This window comes from Otolemur garnettii, unplaced genomic scaffold (assembly GCF_000181295.1).
Source record: "Otolemur garnettii isolate 467f Iridium unplaced genomic scaffold, OtoGar3 scaffold00062, whole genome shotgun sequence".
Classification (NCBI taxonomy): Eukaryota; Metazoa; Chordata; class Mammalia; order Primates; family Galagidae; genus Otolemur; species Otolemur garnettii.
This window is the reverse complement of record NW_003852457.1, coordinates 878935-892282: the sequence shown is the minus strand read 5'-3', so window position 1 is coordinate 892282 and position 13348 is coordinate 878935. Positions and strand designations below refer to the sequence as shown.

Below are 13348 nucleotides of genomic sequence, written 5' to 3'. Positions count from 1 at the left end.
CTCAAAAAAAAAAAAAAAAGAATCAGAGGAGACATTACTTTAGCTACAGTAGAGAGTGACAAATAGCCCTAAAACATATACTTTGTAGGACCTGTGGTACATGGAACTTCTCCACTTTGGGGCAAAACTGATGCTTGTCATGGAAACCAATCAGAGCCCCGGTGAAAACAAGTGAATGAGCTAATTCCCTATTTCGCTCAGAATTTGAAGTTATACTGTGTTAACTAGTCAGGGCAGCCTCTAAATTGATTTAAACAGTTAAACTGTTTGCTATTTACAAAGGAGTGAATTACAGGTGATTTGATGCTATTTACAAAGGAGTCACCAACAGTAGCTCTGTCCAACTGTCCTTCAGTAATCAACATCCAGTTCATCAAAAGGAACATAACTGGATGTGCTTCCTGGTATGATACCCTGACAAGGACCCAATATCATTCACGTAGTATTCCCTGATGAGATGTAAAGCCCCAACCTAATCAGGAGGAAACCCTAATTTTTACAGAGTATCCATCAACCCAACTTTAAATGGAAAACCAGACTCACTTGCAAACTACTTTTTTCCTGAGAAATGAAAGGAGATTGAGACATTTTCCCGTTTATCTCAGTACCTCCACTGTGAGCCCATGGCAGTGGCAGAGCTTCCTATGTGCTTTCCTCGTCCACTGCTCACAGCCTCATGGTGGCTCTGTGGAGAGCAGGCAGCAGGAGAGCCAAGATCTGGAACCTGAGTGGGTGCTGCTCCACATGGCCTCTATGCTGTACCACGGAGGGCCCCTACCTGGCTGAGGCCAGCATTAGCAGGAAGGTCATTGCCTACAGGGCAGTCAAACCCTCTGCTGGCCACGGACAGGGATGCCATCAGCATCACAGTCATCCCTGTAAGTGTCTCCACCCAGTACTGTCAGAGATAGCAACAAGGCCGAGACTGTGCCTTACCTCCCGGTGGGTGCTGGCTGGTAGCGTGGGAATTGTCTCATCCACAGTCGCCAATAAAGTCCTCAAGGCCAAGCCAACTTCCTAACAAACAAGAACCACAGCCAATTAATTAGAGCACACACAAAGGTGTTCCATGCCAACATGGATTTCTCCTTTCAGTTATATACTTTGTTTCCCATCCCCCAGTTTCAGAGAAAACTTTTTTTTTTTAAAATGATTTTATTTGGTAAATAATGTTGATGTTAAGAGATGAAAGTTTTTCTGGGAATGTTTTATTAGACAGCAGCTTTAATTATTATTATTATTTTTTGCAGTTTTGGCCAGGGCCAGGTTTGAACCTGCCACCCCCGGTATATGGGGCTGGCACCCTACTCCTTGAGCCACAGGCACCACCCCAGAGAAAACTTCTGTATCTCTTTTTCTCAGTGCTGAGCCCCATCTTGTAAGTTATCAGGCTTTCCTCCCACTAAAGACTCAGATCTTACATCTCACTGCTGTAAGACCCTCAGGAAAGGGCTAGAGAATAGTAGCCCACTGAAGAAAGGTCCAGTCAACGCTGAGGGCAGAAAGCAGTACTTTCCCTCTTTCTCCTCAGCTGATGGCTCCTGACAGCTCATGCTGCCCTCCTGGCCTTAGAACTCCAACTTGCGTTAGGGTAAATGGTGGTACCCTCTCCATCTGTGTTCACTGAATCTGTTTTCTCCCAGGTACTTTCAAAAGTCTCACGAGGCTGGCAAAACAGATGATCCTGTTGCCCCAGGTGCATGGTGGAGAAGCCTGCTCTGAATCCTACACAAAAACAACTCCTCCTGACACTTCTGAGCAGTGATCAGTACAACTATGATTACAAACCTTCTAATTTTAAATTTCACATTTTTATTACTATCACTCTGACTAATACACCAAATTATATACATGATATGAATAAAACCAGAAAGAAGAGGATAGTTATTTATATTTGGATCAGCATTAACATTTGCCAAAGTACTATGGTTAAAAAAGTAGCTTCTATAAAATGATCATACAAAAGTTTTAATGTATACAAAATACTGAATGCTTCTTGTCTACTGTATTGTTTTTTGAAATTTGGGGCTCGGCGCCTATAGCTCAACCGGCTAAGGCACCAGCCACATACACCTAAGGTGGTGGGTTCGAATCCCCAGCCCGGACCCGCCAAAACAACAATGATGGCTGCAACCAAAAAATAGCCGGGCGTTGTGGCAGGCGCCTGTGGTCCCAGCTACTTGGGAGGCGGAGTCAGGAGACTCACTTGAGCCCAGGAGTTAGAGGTTGCTGTGAGCTGTAATGCCACGGCACTCTACCCAGGGGGATAGCTTGAGGCTCTGTCTCAAAAAAAAAAAGAAATTTGGCTGTGGGTTCATGCAAGTCCATCCTTAAAAACTGTGGTTGTAACTGTTACAAAAGTACAGTTTAAAAAATGAACCAGAAGGGATTAAATGTACTTTCTGCAAAACATCACAACTTTCAAGCAGCTTCTCCCATGTTTATCATTTATAAGAAGCTGTTATAAAGATTGCTAATAGGTCTGAGAGGCCAGGATAGGGGCATTTCTTGAGCTCACAAGTTTGAGACCACCCTGAGCAAGAATTAGATCCCATCTCTACTAAAAGCAGAAAAAAATTAGTCAGACACCTATAGTCCCAGCTACTTGGGAGGTGACGCAAGAGGATCTCTCGAGCCCAGGAGTCTGAGGTTGCTGTAAGCTATGATGACACCACTGCACTGCACTCTACCCAGGAGGACAGAGGGAGACTGTCAAAAAAAAAAATAAATAAATAAAAAAACAATAGCAAAACTGCTAATAGGTGTACTAAAAAGGAACATCTATCTTACAACTCAATGGTAACAAAGAACAACTTGATCAAAAAACTCGAATGGACATTTCTCCAAAAACAATACACAAATAGCCAAAAAGCATTTAAGGAGCTGATCAACATTTACATTTGAAATTTAAAAACCACCATGAGATACTGCCTCACACCTATGAGGGTATCTACTAGATAAAAATCCCCCAAAATGTAAACCTCAAAATAACTCCCCAGAAAGTAAGACATGCTGGTGAGGATACAAAGAACTGGAACTCGTGCACTGCTGGCAAGAAGGTCAAGTGTGCAGCTGCTGTGGAAAACACTGTGCCAGTTCCTCAGAAAAGCAGAACTGCCACGGGACCTAGCAGCTCTGCTCCTGGGTATACGCCCATGGGAACCAAAAGCAGGGTTTCAAAGAAGTGTATGTACAGCCATATTCTTGGGAGCAGTATTCATGATAACTGAAAGGCAGAAACAAGCCAAGTGTCTACAGATGAATGAACATACAGACACAGTGTGGCGTATCCATGGTGGAAGATCACTCAGCCGTGGAAAGGAAGGAAATTCCGACACCTGCTATGACACGGATAGCCCCTGAGGAAACTACACTGAGTAAAGTCAGTCAGTCACGAAAAGACAATTACTGTGTGACTCTGCTTATATGAGGCACCTGGTGTCACAGAGACAGAAAAGGCCTGGGGGAGGGGAAATGGGAATTGATGTTTAACGGATACAGTTTTAGTTTTGCAAGGAAAACCTTCTGGAGTTGGATGGCAGAGATGAGCACACGACAGTGCGAATGCACTTGATGCACCTTAAATGGTGCGGATGGGGCCAGGTGAGACAGCTCCCGCCTGTGCTCACTACCCCGGAGGCTGAGGGGGGAGAAGCACTTGAGCCCAGAGTTGGAGCCGGGCCTGTGCAACAAAGTGGGGCCTACATCTCTTAAAAAAAAAAAAAGGCATTAAAAAAATACTTAAGATGGTGAAGTTTGTGTTATGTGTATTTTACCACAATAGAAAAAAGTGTGTTCAAGTCAATTTCCTAAGTGTTGTCTCAGAGCCAGCTCTCTGAATCACAGGACACTTGTGACTAGAATGCCAGTGTGCATTACTGAATGGGAGGCAGTGCTGACGTGTCCTGAACCTGGCATCCCCCCAAAGAGCAGGTGTTTCTATCTCCCAGGCCCCAATCCACTGAACATAATTTGGGAAGTGTTAGTTTACTGGCAGGATTATTATTTCCTTTCACTTTTTTTCTTTTTTAAAGACAGGTTCTTATTCTGTCACTTAGGCTGCAGTGGAATAGTGTGAGCACAGCTCACTGCAGCCTCAACTCCTGGGCTCAAGTGGTCATCCTGCCTCAGCCTCCTGAGTAGCTGGGAATACAGGTGCGTACCTCCACTCCCAGCTAATTTTTCTATTTTTTTAATAGAGATGGGGGGGGGGCTCACTCTTTTTCAGGCTGATCCTGAACTCCTGGCCTCAAGCAATCCTCCCACTTTGGCCTTTCAGAATGCTAGGATTACAAGTGTGAGCCATCATGCTCAGCTGGCTAATTTCTTAAAACATTTTTTTTTTTTTGAGAGAGAGAGGGGGGTCTTGCTGTGTTTCCCAGGATGGTCTCAAACTCCCGGCCTCAAGAAGTCATCTACCCTTGGCTTCTCGTGCTAAGATTAAAGACATGAGTCACTGCACCTTGCCTCTTAAAAAAAAAATGGGTGACTACCCACATATCCAGCCCTTGTCTTAAGAAAACCAGCACAGAAAAATACCCTCCATGTGCCTTTTCTCCACTGGCTCTTCCTCATCAACCCCACGTGTCCGCACGTTAGCAGCGTGCCTGTGTCTCCGTCTTACACAGGACTGTGCCACAGGGTGTTCAAGTTTACCTAAGTGGTATCATACTGTCAGTGCTCTCTTGGAGCTTGTTTCACTCAAGACTGCATTTTGAGGAAATAATTACTAAAAGGAATGCTTTAAGACATTTCTTTCCTGTGTTTACTGGCAGGAAAAAACAAGACAGGAAGAACAACTCATAGTGACTGTGGCTCTTACTAGAGCAGAACCGTCACTGTGGGCGCCTTCTAACTTTCAGCTCTGACTTGGGGGGTATCTATCAATATCTGTCACCTGGTACCACAGCTGGCACAGCAATCAAGAGCCCTTCAAATTGTATACAAGACTGTTTACCTTCACCATAGGGACATACTCCTCCGGAGGGGCTGGCTGGATTTTACTGGACATCTCAATGACAGCTTTCACCAGGCCCGTCACATTCTCATACACCTTGTCATTGGACCTGTCCAGGTTGGCAGTAGGAGGTGGGCTGATCTCCTGGGGCTGCAGCTAACAAGACAGAAGTCAGTCACTGTCCTGCTACCCCAACAGGTGGCAGAATATCACCACCATCACTTAGCTTGGTCTTTAAAAGAGATCAAAGCAGACTGAAAAGGAGATTGATTTTTCTTATTTGTATGGGCTGTAGTTTAGTTTGAGGATGACAGTAATTCCTCCAAGTGATAATTAAGTGGGGCAATTAAGTTTTTCTCACTTTGAGCTCAGTTAAAGGAAATGACATAGAATCATACACACTATACTAAAACTCCCAGATTATTTTAGAGAAGTGATTCGATGTCCCCTCACCCCAAAATCATTCACCATAAGAGAAATAATCCACATACTTTACATTTCTATGAGGACTTAGTGAATTTTAGAGAAAGTTACTCATTGGCTAAAGAGTCAAGCATTCTAAGACTCTTAAGAATTTCCATTTAGTTTCAATTCTACAGTAAAAACTGCATGGTTCAGCTTAACTGCCCTCAAACCATTTAATGGACACATATTATCATTTTATGACTTTGCAGTCTGATAGCATCTGTTTGCAGAACCTGACTGAAGTCAAAGCACTGGTCGGCCTCCCTGCCAGAAGCCGGCTGCAGCCAGCTCAGCACTGACAAGCATCTGGGGTGGCCCCAACAGACCTTGTTGCCCTCACCCCGCAATGGTGATGAGGGGCGATGAAGCTACAGATATAAAAATGCACATCCATGGGCATGGCACAGAGGGGACATCAACAAATGTCATCCTTGGGAACCTTAGAACTAAAGGAGAAGTAACTTGAGGGCCTTTGGGAAACCTTTAGCAGTATTTAAAAATTCAAATTAGCTAGAATCACGTCAGGCAGAGAGGACGGTGTGTGTATACATGTATTTTCTAAAGACTAAACTGCAGCACATAATAGGTGTTGGATCATGAATCTGCTGCAGCGTTCAGTCTAAACCGCAAATGCCTGTTCTCAGTTGCCTTTGCCAAGGAGCCTGGAACAGATTAATTGTCTTCTTGGTTGCTCAAAAGTCTGGGTATGAAAAAAAGGACAAGAATAATACAATCATTGTTAAGATATTTCTGCCTCATTTTTGGGGAAATATGCTGTTTTTGGCATCTGTCAGTCACGAGAGACCATGAACCATGGAGAAGTGCCCTCCCACCCAGCTTCCTGCTTTCTCATCCATGGTCACATGCAGAGAGCTGGGTGTGATTAAGAGAGCTGGACAGACACACAGAAACACAATGTGCTTACCCTCCATGGCTATTGTCGAACGGAAGGTGAGGAAAAGTTAAAGGAATTTATCAGAGAAAGGGAAAAAAGAAAAACAATATTAATAAAGGCGTCAGACAACCCCCTCCCCAAAACACATGAGCAGAACAAAAGGCGCTAGTTTCCAAGCCTGCCTCCCTGCCCTCAGCTCCCCCTCGGTTCCGTGTCCAGCAGCAGAGCGCAGAGTGGAGGCCTGCCATGCACTCACAGGACACAGGGAGAGCAGCATGCAGAGCCTGAGAGAACAGTCTGGCAGCAGTGCAAGATCAACAGAATTAGGGCTCTTTAAAGAGGAAAGAGGAGGATGTATGTTCTTGATTACTGAAAACTACTCATCCCTCTTCTGAGATTTAGGAGAAACTACACAGCCCTCAATTCCCACGCCCTGACCCCACAACGTCAGTGGAAACCTGTTCCATCATCTAGCCTTATGCTATAATACTCTTGGCTTGGGGCTGCATTTAAGACATTAGGAGCTTTTAAACAAACAAACAAAGTAAAACAAAAAACTCTCCTTTTGAGCTGATCCTTATGGTTAAGTTCCACTGCTTTACTGAGCAGTTTTAGTAAATGTTTCTTCTCTAAAGCTTAAACCAGGACTAGCCTACTGTAACTTAACAGGCTAAGTGAACTGGGGAAATGTAGGTGTCTTCTCCTATCCTCAGAATTGTCTGAATGAAAATACACTTTTTCTTTTCTTTTCTTTTTTTTTGAGACAGTCTCACTATGTCACCCTGGGTAGAGTGCCGTAGCATCACAGCTCACAGCAACCTCCAACTCTTGGGCTTAAGCAATTCTCTTGCCTCAGCCTCCCCAGTAGCTGGGACTACAGACAGGCACCCACCACAACGCCCAGCTATTTTTTTGTTGCAATTGCCACTGTTGTTTTAGCTGGTCGGGGCCGGGTTCAAACCCACCACCTTTGGTATATGGGGCCAGTGTCCTATCCACTGAGCCACAGGTGCCCGAAAATAACACTTTAATATACACATTCGGCAAATCTTAAATTTAGAGGTTCCATCCTCACAATGTTTTTCTGTACACTAGAAAGAGGAAGGTAATTTATAAGCACATCATTTCCAGGAGTGGAGACGACTTCTTGCACTTTACTTTCTGCACTGTGAGGCACAGGGATCTTCCAGTCAGCTCTGCAAGGGTGTGCTCGTTCAAGCTACCCTGACACAAGAAGGCACAGGGATCTCTGAGGAGGGTACCACAGGGTGAGTTCCATCAGGAAGCAATACCATAGTTCTCTAACTCTTAGAGGGGGAGGGAGGCTTATTTTACCTGGGTAAAGCTTCTGTGCTTTTGCACTCTACCCTTTGCCCAATTCTTGTCATAGAGGGTACTGGCATGATGTTTCTGGAGACCATTCACAGCCACATTAAGAAATAAAATCGCAGTTTGGAGAGACATCCTATTGGCTTCCTATTTTCTATTGCTTGACAGCTTGGAAATTCCTTGGCAGTGAGTTTTTTTTTTTTTTTTTTTTAGACAGAGCCTCAAGCTGTTGCCCTGGGTAGAGTGCTATGGCATCACAGTTCACAGCAACCTCCAACTCCTGGGCTCGAGCGATTCTCCTGCCTCAGCCTCCCACGCAGCTAGGACTACAAGCACCCGCCACAATGCCTGGCTATTTTTTTGGTTGCAGCCATCGTTGTTTGGCGGGCCTAGGCTGGATTCGAACCCGCCAGCTCAGGGGTATGTGGCTGGCGCCTAAGCCACTTGAGCCACAGGCACAGAGCCGGCAGGGAGCTAATGATAAACCACTACTTTCTATTGGCAGAGCCAGTTCCAACCACTTAAAAGTTGATGCTTGAAGACTAAGAGACTTAAGAACCAAAACATAAAGCCATTAAGAAAAAAGTGAGACTTAAATTTTTGACTAAGTCTTAAGATGAATTATTTTAGTTATAATGAAATGTAAGCATTTCTGTATTAAAACGATATTGTTCTGTTAGGTTGAATTCAATAACCTATACCGGATAATGAAGAAATATGGGCATATTTTCCCATTTGTCATTTTAAAATCTTAATGTATTTTAAATAAGCACACTGTTTTCATCAAGATGTCTACTTGCTTAATTCCCTGAATTAATGGTTTTCCCTATTGTATTTACTGTTATTCTAACCATGAAAACTGAACATAGGTCAATTCTAAGGTGATGTCCCTTCTATTTTTAAAGTTGGTTTTTCATTATAATAAAAGCCACTTTCAAAGTTTGCTCTTTTGGCCTATGACAATGAAATATGTTAACTAATTTTCTCCTTTTCTCCTTTCCTATAAGAGATGGGATCTTGCTATGTTGTCCAGGCTAGACTTGAACTCCCGGGCTCAAATAGTCTTCTTGCCTTGGCCTTCTGAGTAGGGGGACTGCAGGCACGCACCTCCATGTCCAGGGCATCGCTGGCTCAGTTGCACATGCACCATGCCCCACAGGGAGCCGGCCAGTCCACTCTCTGACCATCTCCAGAATGAAATGGAAAACCTCTCCCTCTGAGCTGCAGACTATCATGCTGGATCTAGAGAGGACACTTTCTCTTCCCTAGGAGTGACTCTCTGACTCATGTGGGAGGCCAACAGTGTATTTACTTCTAACCTAGAATCAGTCAGAGTTGGCTTTGGAAGTGGGAATTTTGTGTAGAAGCACAAAAGTGTGCAGTAAGCCAGGTGCACGGTTAAACACTGGCTCAGCTACATGGAAGTTGTGGAACCCTGAACAAACTTCTGAACCTCTGTGAACCTTGGTCATCTCATATGAAAAATGATACCACCAGCAACCTTGTGAGACTGATGCTAAGAATTTAAAATATGAGAGAAAAGTCTGTCAACAGCACTGGGCACAGGGAAGACACTCACTACATGGTGGATGTTAGTAAAACAAAGTTTGTCTTAACCTGATACAATTGTTTATCTGATTTTAAGATGGGCCCTTTTTTAATGTACCTCTAAGACAAAAAAATACTGCCAATTAAGCTCATATGCCATCCCAGTTTTAGAGACACTGAATGTGGGAAAAGGGCATATCAGTATTGAGAAACAGGATGTTCTTTTGAGGTACGCTGCCATCTCCAGTGGAAAGTTAGAAGACCCCTCTCCTTATGTGAGCCAGTGGGGAAGACAACCCTTGCCCAGGGGTTCTCCTAAGCCTCTCTAGGACTTATCACCCTGAGGCTCAGGGGGCCCAGGACAGCTGGACACTGATGGCTTCAGCTACACACTTCTCAGGGACAGGCAGCAACTACAGAGGAATCCCAAACTGAGAAGAGGTGGTGTGTGGTGGTTTGTGCCTGAGCGAACACTTCCCTGGGTCTGAGTATGACTTTACTCAGCATGGCCTGGTTTCACAAATGCAATACTGACCCTGCACAGAGAGCACATAGAGTCTTCATTTATCCTAGCCATCTTGGTTGAATTAATTTTTAAAACCAGAAAAAGTTTCAGGACTTTATTACAAAGAAATATTCTGTCTGATTCAAGGAAGATGTATACAGAAAATTAGGTTCTGAGTTCCTAATATCTATCACACTGAGAGAGTAATGGGAAAGAGAACACTTGCATTAAGCTTCTCCCTGACTGTATAGGGGTCCAGAACCAGACACATCAAATCCTGGATCATGCCATAATCTCACTCTAGCTCACCCCACTTTTTAACCTGGTCTCCACTCTAATACACATATGTCATCAACTGAGAACTATGGGACTCATAAGTCCTGCAAGCAGCGTGTGCTGCCAGGCTCAGATGCCTACCTTGACGCCCTCGTTGTAACTGTCCCCAGGGCTGCTGAGGCTGGCTAGGCTGCCCAGGTGACCGGGGGCTCCAGGGCGAGGTGGTTTCTTTGGTGGAGCTACAGGATCTAGTAAAATGGAATGATTCCCATCAGTAATGTGTGTTCATAAAGAGAAAGGAACTGCTCCCAAAGAAATCCCTACTGGCATTCTTATAAAAGACACTGAGCTTGCATTCTGAGGAAGCATTTCTGATATATCACAGCAAGAAATCCTTTCCCCCAATATTCCTGGCATAAACCAAATGTGGAAAACGGCATACTTACTGGGGTCTTCAGAGGGAAAACTGTTAAATAACCATGAGGGCATTCCAAAGCTATAGTATATTCAAAACTTATTCCCACCAAATTATTCAAACTTCTTGACACACACGATTTATTTCTTCATTTACCTGGTTTACCCACAGGCTGATATATGTGCTGATTTCCAGTCTGTGGGAAAAGAAAAGTTCAGTCAACGCACTGGTATGTACTGTGGCATAACAACCCATCCCTCCAACCTGCCCACACACCTTCAACGCCTTGGGCTAGATGCTGTACTACCAAGACAAGCAAAGTAGGGTCCTGCCTTAAGGAGCCAGCAGTAAGCAAATTATGCCAACAGGATGTGTGGAACAGGCTGTGACAGAAGCAAGACAGGATAAGCAAGCAGAGGTGGTCACAACCAATTTAAAATGTTTGGGGTGGGCATAGTGGCTCATGCCTGTAATTCCAGCACTCTGAGAGGCCAAGATGAGAAGATCACTTGAGCTTAGGAGTTTGAGACCAGCCTAAGAAGGCATTTTCTCTACTAAAATGAGAAAAATTGCCAGGCGTGGTGGCAGGCACCTGTAGTTCCAGTTACTTGGGAGGCTGAGGCAGGAGAATCCCTTGAACCCAGAATTTGAGATTACTGTGAATTTCTTCCCCAGGATAGGATAAAAGACAGTTCCACTTCAGATCAGTCTATTTCAGGTTGTCATGCTTGAAACTGCATTGAGAATAATCTTTCTAGCCAGGCATGCTGGTTATATCTATGATCCTAGCATTTTGGGAGGTCAAGGTGGAAGGATCGCTTAGGCCAGGAGTTTAAGGTTGCAGGAAGCTATAACAATACCACAACACTCCAGCCTGAGCTATAGAGACTCAGTCTCAAAAACAAAAAATCAAAAACCAACAAAAACAACTTTCTACAGCTAACTACATGGGGGAAAATCCTTTTAGAATTCTGTACTTCTGAAAAGGAAGACTTTGCATGCTTATTTAAAAACAGAGAACTGGTTAAAACACACAACCGAAGGTGCCTTACTTTCTACTTCCTTAGAACATGAGGGCTGTGAAATGGCACACAGGACTGAAGCTAGTCCTCTCCCCAGAATGAAGGTGTCACCATGCCATTTAATCCCTCCCATTTTAAAGGCTTGTAGAACCCTGGAAGCTTGAAGATGTGGGTGATTCCTTAAGGAATAAGCTTTGTGCAGTACTTTTCATTTATGGTGCCATTTTCATATCATCCATTTATTCAACCACTAACTACTGAAAACCTGCTTTGTTCTAGATATAATAAAAGGAAGATCTGCCCTATGGAGCTATAGCATCGAGGCAGATTATAAACAATAAACACATATTGCACACTGCACATTCTGTACTTTGCCAGGAGAATCTATGTGTAACAAAGGAAGAAGCTGCCTGGAGATGGCTGGGTAGGAGGGGAGGCACTGCAGTTTTAAGCAGAAGTTTAGGCCTTTTGAGAAATGATCTAGAGAGGATAAGTGAGGGCAGAAGCTGGTGAAAGCATGGCCAGGATTAAAAACAGACAGTACAGGGGCTATGCTATGTGTACTGGTTCAAGCAGTAAATCCCACACACATTTAGAAAGGTTGAAAATACAAAAAACTTTCTGGTTGATACTTAGGTAATAAAGTTCAGTTAACTCGAAAATCCTATTCAGTCAGTCTAGAATAATCTAGATTGTGTATGCGTATGTACAACACAGCCTGGGATTCTGTAGGAACAGAAAAGGAAAGCCCTTGTCTTACAGGGTGAGTGTGCAGCAAGGCCACGCTCAGGGTCTTGCACGGATCCAGCTGTATACCTTGGCAGAGTCATAGACCCGTCTGAGGCTTTGGTAAACTGCAGCTAACTGTACTTACCTAAACTGGGTTGCCACAAAACCAACATGCTGTGTTGGTTGCATGTTTTAATGGCACCATAAATAGAAAGCACTGCACAAAACCAGCATTACTTTTTATGCACAATGATGAAATCAATTTTCTCCTAACCTGCTATTAATATTTATTAACTACTTCACAACCATTTATAATCTACATTGTTGTCCAGTCAAAATGTTTTCCTTGAAACTGTGGTGTATTTTCAAAAGTGATAAAGCTAGAGTATTTGAAGAAATGGGCCAACTAGATTGTTATCTTTAGGAAAGAACAAAAGAAAAAACAAAACAATACAAAACAATGAGAAACCCATCTGGAGGAAGGAAATTAGGGAGGCCTGCTGGACCTGGCTGGCCATGTGTGCATAAAGGCTGTCTGACCTCTGGTTCTGTGGCAGGGCATCTTGGGAAAGTTTTCTTGGAGCCCTTATCTACTTGTCTGCAAAACATAAGTGACAAGAGTGTGCCATGTGTCAGGAGAGATGTGGCTACTCAGTATAGCACTTCACAGTATTAACAAGCAGGTTCTCAGTCAGTACTAGGTACTCTTACTACTGCCTGGGTCTGGCACGCAGCGGACCATGAGATCACAGGGGGTGTCCTCACATTTTGTCTGATTGTATTATAAGTTATTAATAAAGCATTCCTAAATAATCTTTCTATGTGGGTTTAATTAATTCACTCTTCACATATTTTCTGAGTGCTTTCTACATGCCACATACTGGAACACAAATAATTTTCCTTATCTAAGAAATTTCCTATGAGCAATATTCCTTTTTTTGGAGACAAGGGTCTTGCTCTGGCTAGAGTACAGTGGCACCATCATAGCTCACAGCAACCTCAAACTCTTGGGCTCAGATGATCCTCCTACCTCAGCCTTCTGAGTAGCTATGACTACTGCACCTGGCTAGTTTTTCTTTTTCTTTCCTTTTTTTTTTTTTTTTTTTTTTAAATACAGCAATGTCAAACTCCTGAGCTCAAGCAATCCACCTACCTCGGCCTCCCATAGTTTTTCTATTTCACTCTCACTCGGGCCAGTCTTAAAGCA

At 43.7% G+C, this 13348-nt stretch overlaps 1 protein-coding gene across 10 annotated transcripts in view; it reads right to left on the bottom strand.

Annotated features, from left to right (window-relative positions):
* PTK2 (protein tyrosine kinase 2) overlaps positions 1 to 13348 on the bottom strand; it is a 325228-nt gene that overhangs the window by 3813 nt on the left and 308067 nt on the right. For 7 of the 10 annotated variants that reach the window (XM_023514953.1, XM_023514950.1, XM_012807026.2 and 4 more), the window contains 5 exons: positions 10547 to 10586; positions 10117 to 10223; positions 6348 to 6356; positions 4958 to 5113; positions 937 to 1017 (listed from right to left, as the gene is read on the bottom strand). In XM_023514953.1, the coding sequence (XP_023370721.1) occupies positions 937 to 1017; positions 4958 to 5113; positions 6348 to 6356; positions 10117 to 10223; positions 10547 to 10586 (393 nt within the window). The remainder of the gene's footprint in view (positions 1 to 936; positions 1018 to 4957; positions 5114 to 6347; positions 6357 to 10116; positions 10224 to 10546; positions 10587 to 13348) is intronic. The other 3 variants (XM_012807025.2, XM_023514957.1, XM_023514956.1) reach the window with 1 other exon arrangement.